Below are 18,367 nucleotides of genomic sequence, written 5' to 3' on the forward strand. Positions count from 1 at the left end.
TTCCGCCGTTCTTCACCCAATAGGAGAGCGATTTCGTTAGGCAGCATGTTTAACTTTCACTTGGCACATGTGGGGACGCAATGAAGGGAAAGAAGTGTTGATGAAAACTTGCAAATAAGTCTACTTATCGTCATATCAGAAGCAGTTTCAACATGAAGAACAAGCAGGCTGTCTCAGAGGAGCCCACGGAGGTAAAACCGGAGATTTTTCTCATTATTTCTGGCCGCTTGGTAACGTCCCTTTTCAATAGAAAAGAATCTTACTTGCTGGATCACAGAACTGTTCCACGATTTTAGTTCAAATTGCGCTGGTCGTTAACTTGCTACTACACTTACTAAACTTCCAATGTCACTGTATAACAAACAATAATTGGACCCCCGCTTAGCTTGTAGCTTTAGATTTCACAGCCACGGCCCTCGTTGTACTGAAGCAGTGCTGCTGCTGTTTCACAGATGATCCCTTCAGACTCCTCCAGTGAGGATCGGAATGAGGCTCCTAAAGCCAAAAGGAGCAAACCCCAGGATACCGGCGAAAAGGAGGAGGGAGAGGAGGTGGTGTATCACCCAGTGAAGCTGTCCCGAAATGATCTGTACAGACCTCCTACAGCTGAGGAGCTGAACCAGCTGAAAGAGACTGAGAGTCTGTTTCACTGCAGTCTTCTCAAAATGCAGGTGAGAAGTTGGCTCACTCACACAAATAGAGGTGAAAAATGTCATTTTCTGGTTGCTTCATATAAAACGAAATCCCTGGACTTCTTGCAAATAATCCCTTATAAATAACAGATGGAGGAGCTGCTGAAGGAGGTCACCCTGAGTGCGCATAGAAAACGGCAAATCGATTCCTTCATTCAAACTGTCACCAAGTTACTTCAGACTGTGCCGGAGTCAACGGAGGTGGAGGTATGATCTACTGCTAATATTATGTGGGTTAAGTCTCTTTGCAACCTCATTCCTCCATCATTTCCTAAGTCATTACCAACATCAGCGCCCATTCATAACACGATCTTTGTGTGTTCAGGTCAGCGACCTGTCCTGGCTGTCTGGTGCAGTCAAAGTACCGTTCCTCCTGCTACCCAAAACAACTAAAGGCAAGTTCCACATGGCGCCTCCTGAGTCTGTGGATGTGATTGGGAGCTACCCGTTGGGAACCTGCACAAAGCCGAATGTCATGGTGGACCTTGTCGTCACAATCCCTGCTGTAAGTCATTCGCCCTGCTTTCCTTCTCTCTCTCTCTCGCTCTTTCTCTCTCTCTCTCTCTCACTGATAATACTTTATGAATTATAAAACAGTGATGCTTTTTTTTCTTTCTTTTTGACATTATTATCATGGAATTCCTATTGACGCTGTTATTTTTAGAATGTCCTCCATCCGAAAGATGTCATGAACCAGAGATATCCGAGGAAAAGAGCTCTGTACCTGGCAGGTCTGGCGGAGAATCTCTCCTCCTCTTCCGACATCGGGACCATGCGTTATTCCTGTCTCCATGGAAATCGACTCCGACCCGTCCTTCTGCTTTGCCCTCCAGGTAATTAGCTTTTTAATTATTTGCATGTCATAGTAAATGTAATGTACTGTGTGTGTTGTGATTGTGATACAAATTGTCCTGTCTTTTCCAAACCTTCAGATAAAGAGTCCAGCTTCACCATTCGCGTTCATGCCTGTCCGCCTCCTGGGTTCTTCAAGCCGAGTCGTTTCCACCCTCAGAGAAATAACATCCGGACAGAGTGGTACACTGGACTGCAAACATCCCCGATTGGTTTGTATTGTCTATAGACCAAAATCTTTCAACTGATCTTAATTTTCCAGATGCCTTCACAGAAAAATGTTCAGAAAATGATTGCAATATATTTAGTACCGACAATTATCTGCAAAAGGTTGTACGAACATTCAGCTGAGGCTTTCAGAACCACATTGTTCAGCAGCAACCGTTTACATTAAATGTCACTCCCACCCAGACTGACTTTCATTCTTGTTTGGTATGTAACAGAAAGCAGCGAGCCTCCCACTCCGCATTACAACAGCTCTCTCCTGGGGGATTTACTGCTGCGGGCTCATCTCCAGTTCCTCTCTGCAGTCAGCTCCCAGTGCCCAGCTTTTGCTGGAGGGGTGGCTTTGCTTAAAGTCTGGCTTCGTCAAAGAGAGCTTGACCAGGTAGAAAGATTGTGCATGGCTCCTTTTTGCATTGTAAGATGGAAATAAAAAAACAAACCAGACAATAACAACTCATAATTGTCTCCAATTATTCTGTGTATGTACTTCTCCTCCAAACATTACTGTGTATGATCTCTCCATTCCTAACATGCAACTTTCACCCCTTAAATGTAAACGTTCTTCTCTGAGACTGATGGATGTCTTCATGTCTTGCAGGGCACTGGTTGTTTTAATGGATTTTTGGCTTCAATGTTGCTGGCTTATCTGCTCATGAGTCACAGAATCAGCAACACCATGACTGCCTATCAGCTGCTGCGAAACAGTTTAAACTTTTTGGGTAAGAAAATGTCCCTCTCTGTGTGTTTGTGTGTAATAATATGCTTGACATCATTTTGAACCTCCTGCAACTTGTCCTTCTCTTGTGTAACCCTCAGCATCTACAGACCTGACAGACAATGGAGTGAGCCTTGCCAAAAATCCTGATTCAGCTGCTGTAAGAGGCCTGTAGTGAATGGAGAACCTCTGATTTCACGTTTCAAACACAACAATTCAACTCAAATCATTCACCATTTCTTTTCCTTTTCCCCTTTTGTCTATAAACCTACAGCCATCTTTGGCCGATTTCCATGATGCTTTCCAGGTTGTGTTTATTGACCCTTCAGGGCATCTTAACATGTGTGCCGACATGACTGCGTGTACCTACAAACAGGTAAATAGTGTTAAAAATGTTGAGAGTTTAAGCAATGTATTTCCCTAGTTATTTTTACTATTAAGTGACGGTTGCTGATCGTTTTCCATTGTGTCACAGGTACAGCATGAGGCGTCTGTGTCGATGCAGTTTTGGGACAACCCCACTGTGGACGGGTTCTACAGCCTCCTCATGACCCCCAAACCCATGATCAGAACAAGTGACCATGTTTTCCAGTATGTGTGTCGTTCAGCTAATATTGTTAGGAAATCCCGAAATGACCAAAAAAAAAAAAAAGTTTCCTTTTTCACACACACAAGTGCTTCTCTTCTCATTGTGTTTGCTCTTCTGGTTTTCAGGTTATGTGAGCTGGTGAAGTTCCAGTCCAGCTGTAAGAAACTGAATCTCCTCAGTGAGCTGATGGACCACAGTGGAAATTACATTCAAACTTCACTCCCTTTCATCCTGTCCCTGCTCCAGCGGGGACTGGGCCAGAGGATTCATCTCCTCACCCACTCTCTCTCCCCTGATCCGGAGGTAGGACCAACTTTTATTGAGAGCTGATAGGGATTCTTGTTTGGCTTATTTTCTGTTTGCCAAGGTTTTTTTTTTTTTTCAGTTTTGGTTTAAAATTGAGCTAGATTTATTTGAATCTAAACAAACAAAAGAAATAATAATAATTATCCTATACAAATATTTTGATCCCCATTTCTTGAGCATGTTTTGTTTTTGTGCCAATGCAGTGGTCTGTGGAGAGTGAAGCCCCAAAGTACAAGGATCAGCCTCCCCTTTCCTTTGGGTTGCTCTTAAAGCCGGAGTTGGCAGCTTCCGTCCTAGAAAGAGGCCCACCAGCAGACAGCCCCAAGGTAATTTCCACCCATCTCCTCTTTCTTGCTTCGTCACACTTTATCTCCTGGTTTGCCTGGTAACCTTCACCACGCCATCATTTGGTTTCGCTCACTTTGAGGGTGAATATCCAAAATGAAACAAGAACAAATTGGGTCTGTTTTGTTATTGCGTTACTCTTGAGAGAAAAGATGCATTAACCATGTGCATAGATAAAATTACAGTTACTTAGTCATTATGTCATCACTTGCATTAAAGGAGACATATCATGCTTTTAAATCCTTCCTTTTTACATATAAATCATACAGTTGTGGTCTATACAACACGGAACTGCAATGCTTGGGTCTGAATTCCTCATTATTATAGCTCCACAGGCCCCTTTTCAACCCCTTTTCTGATGTGCTTCTGAGAGCAACTCGTTTTGGGGCGGTCTCTTCAAATGCAAATGAGACACTTCATACCCTGCCCCCTCTCCAGGTTGCAGAGGTGACACTCAGTTCAACGCCACCCTGTTCGGCCATCTTTGTAGTTTGATAGAACAGATACAATTATCTAGCGGCGCAGAAACTTTATATTCACACATTATTTACAAAATGTCAACAACGGAAGATTTGTCCATCCAGCCATACATGTTGGAGCCAGAGTCGGACCCGGCGGAGCGAGATGAAAATGACGATGCACCTGCAGAACAACGTCTTCATATGGATGTAACGCAATGGTGTGTTACTATATTTACACTAACTTCTCCATCCATGCCCACTACTACAATACTGCCTGTATTACAACGACTATTTAACACAGAAGTTACATTCTAATCTAAAACGAGCACACAGCGCTAACATATGAAGACGGTGCAACTGCTAATGCTAACAAAACAATGACAGGGACGTCTTATCATCACACTTTTTAGCGTTATATACAGCTTACCGAAGTGCTCTGTTCGTCGTCTCCATAGATAGAAGGAACTGACCACTCAATCAGACGAAGTCTTTCGGCAAATCCTTCTTTATACTGGCGGAGGTTGCTGAAGCAGTCGTCCTTAAAGTGCTTCGCGCACACAAAAATGACCTTACCCACAGATGTGGGTACATTTCTGTGAAAAATAAAACTCAACCAGGCACTTCGAAAAGGTTCTGATGCTGGGAGACGGTGTAACGAAGCTTGTGGGTTACTACATCCAACAACCGAACATTTCGACTTATCCTCTCGTAACTTCGGTTGGACTACAAAATCGCAGCGAGAAACAAAAATGGCGGATTGCTCGAAATGTCGATGTCCTAATTTGGCAGTTCCGCCGGGAATACTGTGACGTCATTGTTCAAAAAACGTAATAGAGAATAGAAAAATCGAAACCGATCGCAAAATATGACCAAAACAGAATATAAAGATATCAACGGAGCACCTGAAGAGACTACTTTGAACTTTTCTGTACTTCTGAACACTCTAAATATACAACAACATGCATTTAAGGGCTAAAAAAGTGGATTTAGCATGATATGTCCCCTTTAAGTTGCTCAGTTTACTCAATGTGCATGAGTCTATGCGAGTATTTTTTATTCATTGAATTGTTCTGCACTTTGGTTTACTGTTATTTCTGATGTATTTGAATAAAGCTCTCTTTGTATCGTGCGGTGGACTGCTCACATTTTTCTTTTCAAGCTGTGCCCTTGTGTCTCGCTTTTATGATATATTTATCTTGGATGGTGATGTTTTTATTATTGTTTCTCTGCCAGGCGGCTGAATTTCGTCAGCTGTGGGGTCCTCGCTCTGAGTTGCGACGCTTCCAGGACGGTGCGATCACTGAGGCCGTGCTGTGGGAGGGAGAGCACATGTGCCAAAAACGGCTGGTCCCTCGACAGATCATCACACACCTGCTACAGCTGTATGTATTTAATCTCAGTCAGACTCTTGGAACAATGACATTAATACTGGTAGGTATACAGTGATCAGAGTTTTTGTTGGGTTTCTAACTACAATAATTTAAATAATTTCACTATTTAATAAACTTGTTTTGTTTTTTTTGAATGTAGGTCCATTTAAAATGCACAGCATGTGTTAATAACCACCACATACGAACAAGCTTGTATGGAGAAAACCCAACAGGAAATCACCTTGTTGATGACATGTTAGTTACACACACAAATCAAAACACTTTCCAACCAACAGGAGGTGCACAGCCAGACAGCCTGGCTGGCCACTGTGTTAAAGACAGAGCAGCCCATTGACTTTTAATTTTCCATTTCAGTTTTGACATATTGACTGTTCTTGATGAGGTAAAATGTTTTCTTGCAGCCCTGCTGACACTAGCAGGTCGTAAAAATAATACCTGGGAAATACCTGCTGTGTTAATGCTGTGACTTTAACATTTTGAGTACACGGCACTTCAGTATCTTTTTTTTTTTTTTTGGTATCGGTGTTGGACGTCCATCTACATCCTGATCATGTAACAACCCTGCAGGTCATGCATTTCTGTTGACAAAGATCATCATATCAACATGCTCGGGGTTGAGTCTTGTGCGCATATTTGCAAATATTTGTCCGGCCTCTGACAACAGAGATGGGAGCGAGACCCCGGGTACACACAAATGGTGCCTGGCGAGAATAGCCAGTTTGGGGAACCTTGGTCCATTGACCCTCCACCAGTCCAGAGGGTTGATGTCCAGTGTGGGCGCAATGTCTCGCAGGTAGTAATCGACCTGCGCCTCGGAGTCGGTGGCATACGAGGAGCTGTAGTTGTCACCCAGGAGCAGCATCATGGTGTTCTTCGTGTCACTTCTGGTTTGGGAGGGCGGAGCCACTTGACTGACATCAGGTGTGATCAGGGTCTCTTGCTGCTCATCCTTTGCGGCAACAGCAGTATTCATCACATCTAACTTTGAAACGAGTTCGTGCAGCTTGACTTTCGCAGCCAGTCTCCCTGTTGGCGTAAGGAAGCTGAGGTGTTTGTGTCGAGGATCCAGCATGGAGGCAATCAGAGCCGGTTTTGAGGCCAAGTCACTGGAGTCGACCTGCAAACAGCAGAGTGATAAAACACAGATTAAGCTATATGAGGGTTTATCTTCATTAGTGCCTGTATATTTCAGTTAAAAATGTAATTGAATTCTTTTCTACCTCCATGTGCTTTCTGAGGGACTTCTGAACTTTGAGCTTGAACTCTGACACTTGTTCTACATCACTTTCCTTTGGCACAAGGTGAGTCTGAATGAGGCTAAATGTGATTGGGTAGATGTTTGAGATGGACGCCTCTGTTTCAGCAGATATGACTGTTGTTGCCCATTTCAACGTTGCCAAGACAGGTGTGAAATTCTCTATGATTTGCCAGTAGTCGTCCTCGATCTCCAGGCTCTGCGCCTCCTGCCTGGTGGTGATCATCCGGTCAGACAGCACCGCTTTGATCGCCCACCGCTGCTCAAGCAGCCGTTCGAACATGTCACAGATCGTGTCCCATCGGGCCTTGCTGGACTGGATGAGCTTGTGTTGAGGCAGACACATCTGCACCTGCTTCTGTTCCAAGGCCTCACTTGCCAGCAGGTTGTGATTGAAGTGCCTGACCAGCTTCCCCGCCGTCATGACGATCCGGACAAGATCCTCACTCAGCCCATCATTGACTGTGAGCTGCAACGTTGTGGCGAAGCATGTGGCGTAGTCCCAGGTGAGACGGCCGCACGTCAAAGTGTCGGACGTGCTGTTGTGAACACACGCCATTACTTTTCCCTCAATGCCCCAGGTCTGCACAGTTCTGAGGAGCCTCTCTGTGAGTCTGTCTGGAGACACGTGGCTGTCGGATGGAAGCCTGTGTGTGTGCAGGACGGCGGACTTCCCCTGCCAGTCCTCCGTTATAAATGAACAAGACACTGTGATGTACCTCTGACATGGGAGGGCTGTCCAGAAGTCAGCTGTGAGAGCCACTTTCTCTGCTCTACCCAGCTGCACCATGAGCTCCTCCACCTTCTCGTGGAAGTGTCCCTCAATAATACGTGTGATCTCTCCAGTTGATGGCATTTTGTAGCTGTGCATGGTGTATGCAAGCAGCTCCCGAAAGCCATCTCCATTGACTATGCTGATGGGGAGCATATCTTTCTCGATCATTCTGGAGATGAGCTCGGTCACCTCGGCATGCGTGGCCAGTGACACGCCTTCATTGGGCACGGTGTCCTGGTGTTTGTTTTTGATGTGGTACATCATGCTGGTGGTGCTGCTCCTGTACTTCAGCTTGGTGTCGCACATCGTGCAGTGCACCTCGTCGTCCACCTTGACGAAAATGTCCCAGACGGAGCTCCGCTTCGGCCGCTTTCTCTCCCCGTAGTCCCGCTCCGGAGGCGTGGGCGACATGATGGAGACCTGCATGATGTCCGAATTCGACGCGCCCTCGTCGTCGCAGCACTGCACGGTGCAGATCAGCGGCTTCTCGTCCTCGTCCAGCGGCGCCGCGGACAGACTGTGCCTGCTCATGTGTGTCATCATGGAGCTGGTGGCTCCGCCGCAGTACTTCAGCGTGGCGTCGCATTTCGTGCAGCGCACCACGTTCCCCACTTGCTCGAAGCAGTCCCACACGGAGCTGCGTCTCCTGCCGGAGCGCTTCATGGTGCCGCGCGCGGCGCGTGCGAAGCAACACGATAGCTCCGAGCGGAGAGCACGAGGCTGTAGCGGGACGCGCTTGCCGGGTTTCACATCGTACTTTCTCAAATACAAAGTGTCACACACGTTTATGCATTTATTATTATTTTTAAACGAAAGCCTCGTTTGTTTTTAATCTCCCTGCAGTCACGCAGACATCCCCGAGTCCTGCGTCAGATACGTCGGGGCGGTGCTGGATGACGTCATCAAAACAGGAAGTGAGGTAAACGAGGATTCTGTTATTTATTGCTTTACATACTTGCACATTTGCAAAAAGGTGGGCATCAAATTCATTAAAATGTCAATGATTAACAGGCAACATGTCTGCCCACTGATATCGGCTCATGAGTGAGCTATATTTATTGTTCCATCCGTATTCTTTTCATTTGGAAAAGCACCACTTTTCACATAAAATGACAAATGCCACATGTTTTCGGGAAAGTGAGTGATTTTCAGATACAGTGAAATCTTACATGATTCCCCCTGGCTAGCTGTTAGCTATGTCTCTCAATCCAGATTGCAAGGTTTTGGACGAGAACGAGCTTGACAAGGGATTAGTGTTTTCCATATGTTTTTCAGAAAGCACAGAATATAGCTAATTAGAAAGTTTTCAGTTCTGTTGATTTTTGTGAACCTTATGAAAAGAGCTTTACTTTACTTTATTAATGTCTAAATTGTGGTAACATTCATCTAATAGTCTCAAGAACGGTCTATCAGCTGCTCTGCTGAAATGTATTTCATATTCAGTCTTCATGTATTAGATTCCGGCAAGATAAACCTAATAACATTAAAAGATAAAAGCATGGTTGACATCCTTGGGAACCCGGATGTGTTGACATCCAACTTTGGTTTACGGAAAAAAGTTCCGTTGACAACCAGGAGAGGGTGTCAGTGTTGCTGTAAGCCTCGAGGAATGCATTCGGTGATAAAACAGCATTTTTTGGATGTGTTGTGCTCCTCAGGTGCCTAGTACTGGAGAGGAGGAAAGTTTGGTGGTGGTTCAGGCTTATGATGACCTGAGCAGGAAACTGTGGGCACTGGAAGATCTCCCTCTCTCCATCACAGCAGTGCAAGGAGCCCACCCTGCGCTCAGATACACTCAGGTAATTCTTTGTAAGAACTGATCTCATCGCTGCAGACATCTGATGGTTCTGTTATGTCGTCTGCATCCTCCTCGAGTCAAATGGTAGCTGCTTTTAGCATTTCTGTGTTCCTTTAGTTTTGTTGCAGCTCTAACGTTTCACCTGTGCCTTGCAGGTCTTTCCACCTGTGCCTCTGAAGCTGGACTATTCCTTCTTTGATAGGGAAAAGTTCTCCAGATCACTGGTGCCAAAGGAAGGCAAACCATGTCCTCCTTATATTACCCCGATCACAGGTTAGTGCGTCAACCTGCAGGAAGGATTTATATGCTTTCCTCCTCTCTGAAAATATAAGGTCGCTTTCCAGAAATTGTGACGTATATAGATGCAGGTTTTAATCTCAAAAACATAGGTTTACTTTACTCATTTCTTAATCACATGTTTATATGTCTTATTTTTTAGTTATTTTTGTCAGTGTCTGGAGCAGAGAAGAAATAAGGAATGACTTAAGTGTGTATTTGCAGTCTCCTGACCCCAGACTATTGTCTATACAAACTTTTAATGCCATCCTCGCAGTAATCTGTCACATGGAGGGAAGTGGAAAGTGGCCACATGACCGCCTCGCAATCCGCCATATTCGAGCTGCCTTCCACATTCGTCTTGGAGAGTTGCTAAAGAAGCACCACAACTACACATGCAGGCCCTGTCCCACACATCTGGATGTCTTGAAGGTACGGATTCATAGATCTGCATATGTGACACAGAGGTTTGACCTTGATATAAGAATATAATTATAGGCCATGGGTATGTCCAAACATTTCATTCTTGTTCCAGTGTGTACTAATTGCCAGCCGAAAAGCACCTGATGTCTTTTATAATAAAGCATTTGAACATTGAAGCATACAGTCACCAATCAAACGTACAGTCTGGTTCTGTTTTGGTTGTGCCTAGAGACACAAGTAATGCAATGTAACACTGTTTATGATGCTTGTAGTTATGAGAGTATTTGAATGCACAGTAGGAAGCAGCAGACAGCTTTGTGGGTCCGGTGACTGCAGGTGAGAAACCTGCTGCTCTGCCGTCGGAAAGAAGGTTTAAATGCTCAGAAACAGGAGAAGAAGGGTGGTGACTCCGTCAGGATTCATCAGCAGCAGAGGCGTATCAATACCAACTGCTTCATTTGTCTAAAACACAGAATCTTTCTGCTTTTTACCCAGACAGTCTGACGTGTCTCTTCGGTGTCGGAGCGACAAGGTTTTTAAGTTGAGGTTGAACTTTGATGACATTGTAAGTCTGATTTTGTGTTCAGGATGGCCTGGTATTCAGAATCCAGGTGGCGTATCACCGTGAGCCTCAGGTGCTGAGGGAGAGCGTGAATCCTGAGGGCCTGCTCGTGGTTAGAGACAATGAGGAGGCGCAGGCTCTGGAGATGGCCACCATCCACAAGCCTTTACTCACGAGCACATTACACGGGTAAAGTTTTAACACCGACAGCACTCAAGCTACAGATTTCCTACCAGCTTTCTTTTTTAATTATTATTATTATTATTACATTTTAGCTCTTACACGCTGTGAATATATTCTGTTCACTTTTGTTTTTCTTCTTTATTGAGCATAATATTTATCTCATCATCCAGATTTGCTCCCATTTCTATCTTTTATTCATCTTGTGTTCAGGCTCCAGCAGCAGCACCAGTGTTTCGGAGCGGTCTGTCGTCTGGCCAAGCGCTGGCTTGCAGCTCAGCTCTTCAGTGACGACGTTACAGAGGACGCGGCAGACCTGCTGGTGGCGTCTCTTTTCCTGCAGCCTGCACCGTTTACTGATCCCGGGTAACTTCCAGCACCGAGTTTTGTTTTGTCGACCTCATCAGTCGCTTCCCACCCTCCGTTTGTTCAGTAGGTCATGTCAATGACTCACTCTGTCGTCCTCAGTTCTCCTCAGGTGGGCTTCCTTCGCTTCCTTCATCTGCTCTCGTCCTTTGACTGGAGGAACAACCCGCTGATCGTCAACCTCAACAACCAACTCACAGGCAAGTACCCCCCCCCCCCCCCCCCCCAATCTTTTTTTCCCTCCGCATGACCAAAATAAATCCCTCCTGACCTCCTTTTTTTTTTTTTTTTTTTATGCACACCCGACATACTTTAACTTCCTGCCCGTGTTCTTGGCTGTTTCAAGGCCAAGTGTAATTGTTGTTCAACTCTCTGTCACGTGTAGCTGCCGACTACACCGAGATCAAGAATGGCTTCATGGCCTCCAGGGAGTCTCTGCCCGTCATGTTTATAGCTACGCCTAAAGACCACAAACTGTCTCTATGGACCAGACGGACCCCAAGTGTACAGGTCAGTACAAGGAGAAAATAGCATTTCACAACAGTTTATTACAGAAGCACATCATTCTGGGTGTTTTAGTGATTAAATATTACATTTGGTCACTCACAAGGGACAAAAATTTAATATTTACAAACTGTTCCATGTAGCAGATTACAACATTTTTAAGTACTTTTCCTGTGTTTGACTGACTTGTAGTCATAAACATCGGTGTAGAAAGGAGTTGCACGTTCTTGGCAACAAACAGTCGCATAGTTTTCCAATCCTTGAGCCTTTTCTCAGAGCACACTGGTCACCTGGATCACACTGCAAACATACAGAGCCGCATTAAAGAAAGAAATGGATGGATGACTAAAACCTTTTTTTTTTTTTTTTTTTTTTAATGGATTGATTAACATTTTTTAAAACGTCCAGATGGACTTTACTGTGGCATTACATACCAAAGGCAGAAAGCCATGTTTTTTTCTGTGAGATGGAAGGTGATTGTTCTGAAGTTTTTCCAACACCTCGTGTAAATCATTGATCTGAAAAATCAAAGTGTGTTACTTTCATACTTGTTGAATCGCCAATAGTAAAACTGCTTAACTTTAAAAGAGCGTTTTCAATAAATAACAAAACGTCCTGCAAGAATACTTGATAATTGAGCCCTTTACACGTAGCTTACCAGTTGCTTTTCATTGCTGTCGTCCATCGTAGTGAAATAAGTCAAATATCTCCTTTGGTATCCCTCCGTCTGGATCTGGCCATAGCTGCAGAAGAGTCCTTTTGCACAGAGTAGTGTGCAAAAAAGGTACACAAACGTGCTCCTCATGGTGCGTAGCTGACCCAGATAAGTTTCCTGTGCTCTCTTACCACAATCCTTTCACAAGTCCAACTTTTGTGGTGTGCCTGACCCAGCATCGCCCTTTATAATGGCAGTGGAGAGCAGGAACTCTGTGACGTCCTGTCGATGATGTGATTGTGGCCTCAAGTCACCACTGGAGGACTTTTGGTGTCTTGTTCAATTCACTTTATTTCAGTTCTACTTGCATGTTGCCAACTTCATCATCTCATGGCAGCAAACAGTCAACTACAATATAGAGAAAGGAAACCTGTGTGATCCAGCATAAGTGACGGTGAAGAAAAACAAACTGCCTTTAACCTGAAGGGTTAGGGTTAGGGTTAGCAATCAGCCCCCCTGGATATTACGTGAGTTGGACCAGTGAAAAAAATTATTTTAATAAATCTGTGTTTCACTTACATTGAATTTAATGCAAAGAATTACAGGTAGATCATAAAAACACAAAACACTGAAATATCCTCTATTTGCAACTTGGATTTTGTCTTTGGATTTTATCACATGTAAGAACACAAAAAAAAAGTAATGTACAAAAACATTAATCTTGAAGAAAAGATGCTTCGTACCAGATTTTAACCGGAGCTAGTTTCCATCTGCAGTCCCCGGGCAGGCACACAACATAATAATACATATTTGCAAATTATAACATACAGTAAAAATGTATAACATGAGCAGTAACCATTAAGATATAACACCTGCTTTCTAGGGTTGTTCGGTATACCGGTACTGACGCCTTTAGAACGATACTATACCGGGCCTGGCCGGTACCGGTATCTTTTCCGCACTCTGGTTTGTTTGTTTTCCCACAGATGCCAACAGATTAGGCATTTGGCTAATCTGTTGGAAGATCAGAATTTTTTTCAGCCAAGTTTATTTCTCTTCAGGTTAATGTTGGCAGAGCACAGTTTCTGCAGCCTTCAACATGTTTTCACTCATACAGTCACGAGCATTAAGATGCCTATCCTCCCTTCAGTTTTTTATAAGTTTTCATACATTGCAGGCTTGTCCGATAAACCAGATTAGACCCACTGATGGGCCAGTTTTGAGTTAGGAGATCATAATGAGAGAGAAAGAGGGTCGTGAACAATGACGTGGATATGTGAAGATCATCTATCTGTCCCTTAATCTATACATACAATTTTGAGTAAGTTTTAAAATTGAAGGATTAGCAAATGATCCTGGTTCACATTGTGTTGAGTACAGCCAGCTCAATTCCTCTCACTGACCACTAGGGAGCAGCAGCAAAGGATTTGGTTACATAGCCTGTTGTACAAACGTTGCTCATTCACCATTTTTCCTTGTAGATCTGAGATATGACATGAATTTGTATGATCTAGTATTAAAGTATGAACACGTCTGAAGTAATTAAATACATTACATTATTTAAGGGCCTCAATCCATTGTTAGGGATTACACACCTTCACATGGTTAATAGTCTCACTGTACTTGCACAGTAGTTGTTTGAAGCAATATTACAAAAATTACACCAAACCCGGCATTTTCTCATTTTCATTTTTCTTCTTGAAGATGATTTTGTCCTATCTGTTAATTTACCTTGTAAAATGGCCTTTGGAATCATAAAGCGAGCCCTTCCACCAGTGCCTTTGTTTGAGCTAAATATTCGAGTGGAATAAGATTGAACCTTGTCAAGAGTCCTCTACTTTGTTTATTTAACCATTTCTTTACCCTCTTGTGTTATTCAGATGTTGCAGCGTGTGATGCTGGTGGCTGCAGAGAGTCTGAAGGTCCTGGAGCATCAGCTGATGGACGGCAGCCAGACACAAGATGTCCGGGTTAGTACGAAGTGCTGAAACCTCTTGCTTCCAACTCACTGTTTATTTGATCAGTCATGTTTGTGTGACATTTTTTCTATGAACAATCTTTGTGTTTAATTTGCTGTTTCATTTATGTGGCACTTTTGTAATGTGCGCTCGTCTGTGTTTGTGCAGGTGGTCATGCGCCCTCCTCTGGAGGCCTATGATGCTATGATTCACCTGAAGCCGAAGCAGGTCCCCCTGCTCAATCAGGCGGTCGACCCTCCCACTGTGACCTTCAGCAGGGGTACCGTGGCTGCTGGCGTGGGCCTGTCTGGAGGAGTCCTGCCAGTCGTTGACTACAACCCTGTGTCCATCTACCTGGCAGAGCTGAGAGTGAGTATTCTGCCCTCCGTCGAGGGCAAGGGTGTCAAAAGCATTTTAGTTTTGGTGTCGCATAAAGCTCCATTTTACCTCAAGTGGGCAAGACCAGCAAATAGTGTCATAATAATCTTTAAATTTAAACTTGTTCTTTGTTGTCGTACATCAATATTACCATAATATTCATTTCAATTTTAATGAAACCTGGTGCGAAATACAGTGAAATGTCAACAAACTGTTGCATTCCACATGTTTTTACAAACTCACCCTGACATCATTGCTTTGAGACTAATGCTCGTTTGCTCACAAAGATTTCAGGGTCTCAGTGTTGCGTTGTGTCCCCTACATCTTAGGAAATTTGTTAAAGTATAAAATCTACAAATTGGATCAAATACAGTATTTCTATTTACAACAAAAAGAAAGTATCCATGATCGCTACTAAACATGAAAATAGGCGCAACAAAAATACAGCAGCAACAACTTCAGGGTGGTCAAACAGCCAAAACATAAAAGTTTTGGCTGTTTGACAAACAAAAAAGTTTTAAGTCTCCCCAAACTAACTATCCTAGAGAAGGAAAGTAAAAGACCAAAAATACATTTGCCAATCCAGCTGTGCAGGTTAACAAAACCGAAGAAAACTATTTCAAAACAATATGCAGCCCACTCCTACAGCTTTAAACTGGACTAATGCCAAAGTTGTTTGTTTTTTTTACAAATTCTGCTCGACTTTGGAATTTCTAACATGTAAATCAGTCAAATAAATCTTGGTCAAACCACACAAATCATTCATGTCTAATTTCTGGCAAAATAACAGAGTTGAGTTGAGCTCCAAGGATGAAATGAGCCCACACACACACACACACACACACACACACACACACACACACACGGACACGGTTAGTTTCGTCTGTCAGTAATATTCTTCAGGTGAAAATGAAGATGTGATTACGACACATTTCTGCACAGCTGTGGTAGAGCGTGCTCGATCTCCCATCTTGTCCAGTCCACAAGTCAAATTTTCTCATGTGGGCACACTGACTAACAAGTTGCTCTCAAAGGACTTTGAGTACCTTGCATGGCAGATTTCATCGTTGGTGTGCGTGTGCGAATGAGTAAAAGTGCCTGGGTGTTGAGCATCAAAAGACAATCCTCCAGAGGTTGAGCTGAAGTTACAAAGGATATGAAAAAAGCAACGAAGAAGAATTTTGTCTGGAAAACCACAGCTTGTTTCATTAGGGCAGAAGTATATATTTAACTGGGTGACTTCTTGTTTCCCCGACAATAAAAGCGAATTACAGAGGAAAGAAATGGTCAGACTGAGCTGTATGTCGAGCTCAAGCCTCCATAACGCAGATGTCTTGGAGGATATTTAACAGTTTTACGACGTGTACACCTTCAGATTGTGTATGGTCCATGTGCTTCTTCATTCTCTGTGCCCTCTCCTTGCATGACTCAAATATTTAAAGATGCATTTTATCCACCGTCAGAACTTGTTCTCGAACAAACGTATTAAGATTCCAGGACTTCTTTCTATTTTATTTCTCCTCTTTCACTGTAATGTTCACTGTGTCAGAAAATTTTCCCTTGGCTAGTAATGCTACCATAACTCATTACCTGTTCCATAGATGCAGTTTAGACTTTGCTATGATGTGAATAGGGGAGAAGATGGATGCATGATTAAACAGCTACTGTGAAATGTAGTTTACAACTTCTTTTTTTTCTTTCTTTAAACATTGTCTTCTTAGAAAGTCACAAGCCTCACCGATACCGCATTATGAAACTTGCCTTTGCTCTGGATAGACTATTGCCACACTTGACATACTTTATTTCCAGGAGGCATTTGGAGACTTGGCCCTCTTCTTCTGCGATCCCCTCGGAGGAACGGTGATCGCAGTTTTATGGAAGCCAAAGGCTTTTGTGAAAGCACCTTTTAAGGTAAGCGTTGCATTAACCTTAACTTCCACAGAAAAGCTTTTTGGAGTTTTACCAATGTTCCTTTTGCGTAAGCTTTGTTTCATGACTCCCCCCCCCCAACCACATTCACATTATATTTGCATGTCGGCACTGGTTGCTTTTCCTGAGAATGTCATGCTTTGTTTTAATCAGACTTCTCAGGTGTCTGCTCGGAATGTGGAGGTGTCCGGGGATGATGTAAAAACCTTCCCCAATGTTGAAGCGATACTCCAGGACTTCCGGATTATGGGGAAGGACTTGGTCAAATCAGTGGAAGCAAAGACTGAAAAATGGTTGTTTTAAAGAATAAATGTCCCACTTTGACCAAATGTGTTTTCCAACATGAAATATGAAGTGTCGTGATGCCACAGTTTGACGATGAACAAAAGAAACGTGAATCAATTTTTTATCATCTTGTTGGTGACAGTCTGTTTGATTTTTCACAATGCTGTTTGAGAGAAAATATGTTTGTTTTAGTGCTGCATTATATCAACTAAATGTATATCTGCTCTTTGGATACTTCGCAAAGTGAAATTATCGGGTTTTTGTTACGCCGATCACATGTAACCGTCTTTATTTGGTTTTGGTGTTGATGAACTGATGAGTTGAATAATTTGGTCAATCGTTCACAGAATTACAGTGCTTTGAAAAGGACAAATATTGTCACATTTCACTCAAAATCTTAAAAGTAATTGATAGAGCATAGTTGTAAGTGAAAAGAAAATGCTATATATTTTTTCTTTTTTTTTTTTTTTAAATGTGAGAAGTGTGGAGCAACTGTGTATTCAGCTAAATAAAGGTGAATGCAGCCAACTGCCTTCAGAAGTGACTTAAATAATATATTGTCTACATGTGGTTACTTTTCAGTATAACTGACACTCGGATGTTTTAAGAAAACACAACATGCAAGTCGAGGCGACAATTGTAAAGAAGTTTAAAGTGGGAATGGGTTGTAAGTAAAATATCCAGAAACTATAAACAGCTCATGGAGCAGTGCCTATTATCTATTACTTGAAAACCTACCGAGACATGGATGCCCACCCAAATTCAGAGGGAAGGTGGTCCTTGTCCAATGGAAGAAAAAAACAAATTTTGGAAATTTCTCATTCTGTCCCCCCGATGCTTTAAATTTGATAATGGCTTTGAAGTTTATCTCATTAAATCTGTAGGTCGTCAATCATTATTGCAAAAGCATCGAAGGAACCGCAATTAACAGGTCACATCTTTTCAACGTACAAACCCTGTTCACTCAACAGGTACATGCATTACTTGTAGAAACAGTCTACCGTGCTTTAGAGAGAAAATTTTTTTATTGATATCAATCGTATTTACTAAAACATTACACTGTAGACTTTTAATTAAAGGCAAAGAGATCCAAACATTGAACAAGTCTTGTCATACAAAGACAGATGTCGCACTTATAAGTATGACTTAAATCAATAGTATATACGTATACACGTGTTGGGAGAGGCTTTGCGTCAGATCATTGGGAAATGTTTTGCAACAACTCGCAAAAGGAACTGCAGCTGCTCATCATCATGTGTCACCATGCCACTGAAATCTTGCACCAGAGCAACAGCACCGTCAGCATGGTCATTGACCACTGATATACACGTCACTTTGTTGCTTGCCAATTTATAGTCGTCTTCACTATTCCAAGTCGATGCTCGATTCTCCAGAAACTGTGTTGGAATGCTCGGGACATGAAAGTGTTCTTTGTTGTGAAGTCAGG

The 18,367-nt window shown here is 43.1% G+C and overlaps 4 protein-coding genes across 4 annotated transcripts in view; 1 reads left to right on the forward strand and 3 right to left on the reverse strand.

Annotated features, from left to right (window-relative positions):
- Positions 1-18,367, reverse strand: part of rhobtb4 (Rho related BTB domain containing 4) — a 264,128-nt gene that overhangs the window by 57,108 nt on the left and 188,653 nt on the right. The window lies entirely within an intron of this gene.
- On the forward strand, positions 59-17,711 carry nol6 (nucleolar protein 6 (RNA-associated)). Its single transcript, XM_080467754.1, has 26 exons — positions 59-191; positions 453-671; positions 783-899; positions 1,018-1,197; positions 1,357-1,525; positions 1,625-1,756; positions 1,988-2,151; positions 2,368-2,488; positions 2,586-2,644; positions 2,759-2,860; positions 2,960-3,075; positions 3,199-3,376; positions 3,583-3,705; positions 5,419-5,567; positions 8,450-8,525; positions 9,265-9,405; positions 9,560-9,677; positions 9,958-10,112; positions 10,691-10,854; positions 11,059-11,211; positions 11,314-11,411; positions 11,597-11,721; positions 14,251-14,340; positions 14,497-14,697; positions 16,516-16,617; positions 16,789-17,711. The coding sequence occupies exons 1-26, from the start codon at positions 153-155 to the stop codon at positions 16,936-16,938; spliced, it is 3,441 nt and encodes a 1,146-aa protein (XP_080323880.1). The 5' UTR covers positions 59-152; the 3' UTR covers positions 16,939-17,711.
- LOC308112317 (zinc finger BED domain-containing protein 4-like) lies at positions 5,562-8,477 on the reverse strand. The gene is made up of 2 exons (XM_080467762.1): positions 6,797-8,477; positions 5,562-6,693 (listed from the first exon to the last, which is right to left on the reverse strand). The coding sequence occupies exons 1-2, from the start codon at positions 8,267-8,269 to the stop codon at positions 6,145-6,147; spliced, it is 2,022 nt and encodes a 673-aa protein (XP_080323888.1). The 5' UTR covers positions 8,270-8,477; the 3' UTR covers positions 5,562-6,144.
- Positions 11,908-12,740, reverse strand: LOC308111550 (cocaine- and amphetamine-regulated transcript protein-like; the record flags this gene model as incomplete). The annotated part of the gene is made up of 4 exons (XM_080466509.1): positions 11,908-12,015; positions 12,150-12,233; positions 12,374-12,556; positions 12,735-12,740. 4 exons carry the CDS (start codon positions 12,738-12,740, stop codon positions 11,908-11,910), a joined length of 381 nt encoding a protein of 126 aa, XP_080322635.1.

The sequence above is a fragment of the Lipophrys pholis genome, assembly GCF_963383615.2.
Source record: "Lipophrys pholis genome assembly, chromosome: 7".
Classification (NCBI taxonomy): Eukaryota; Metazoa; Chordata; class Actinopteri; order Blenniiformes; family Blenniidae; genus Lipophrys; species Lipophrys pholis.

What these genes read in the sequence shown, in the direction of transcription:
- nol6 (XM_080467754.1), top strand. Translation starts at nt 153, where the DNA reads ATGAAGAACAAGCAGGCTGTCTCAGAGGAGCCCACGGAG. An exon ending in TCTCAGAGGAGCCCACGGAG is followed by an intron (nt 192 to 452) that starts GTAAAACCGGAG and finishes GCTGTTTCACAG; the next exon opens with ATGATCCCTTCAGACTCCTC. An exon ending in TTGTCGTCACAATCCCTGCT is followed by an intron (nt 1,198 to 1,356) that starts GTAAGTCATTCG and finishes TGTTATTTTTAG; the next exon opens with AATGTCCTCCATCCGAAAGA.
- LOC308112317 (XM_080467762.1), bottom strand. Translation starts at nt 8,269, where the DNA reads ATGAAGCGCTCCGGCAGGAGACGCAGCTCCGTGTGGGACTGCTTCGAG. An exon ending in CCCTCAGAAAGCACATGGAG is followed by an intron (nt 6,694 to 6,796) that starts GTAGAAAAGAAT and finishes TGCTGTTTGCAG; the next exon opens with GTCGACTCCAGTGACTTGGC.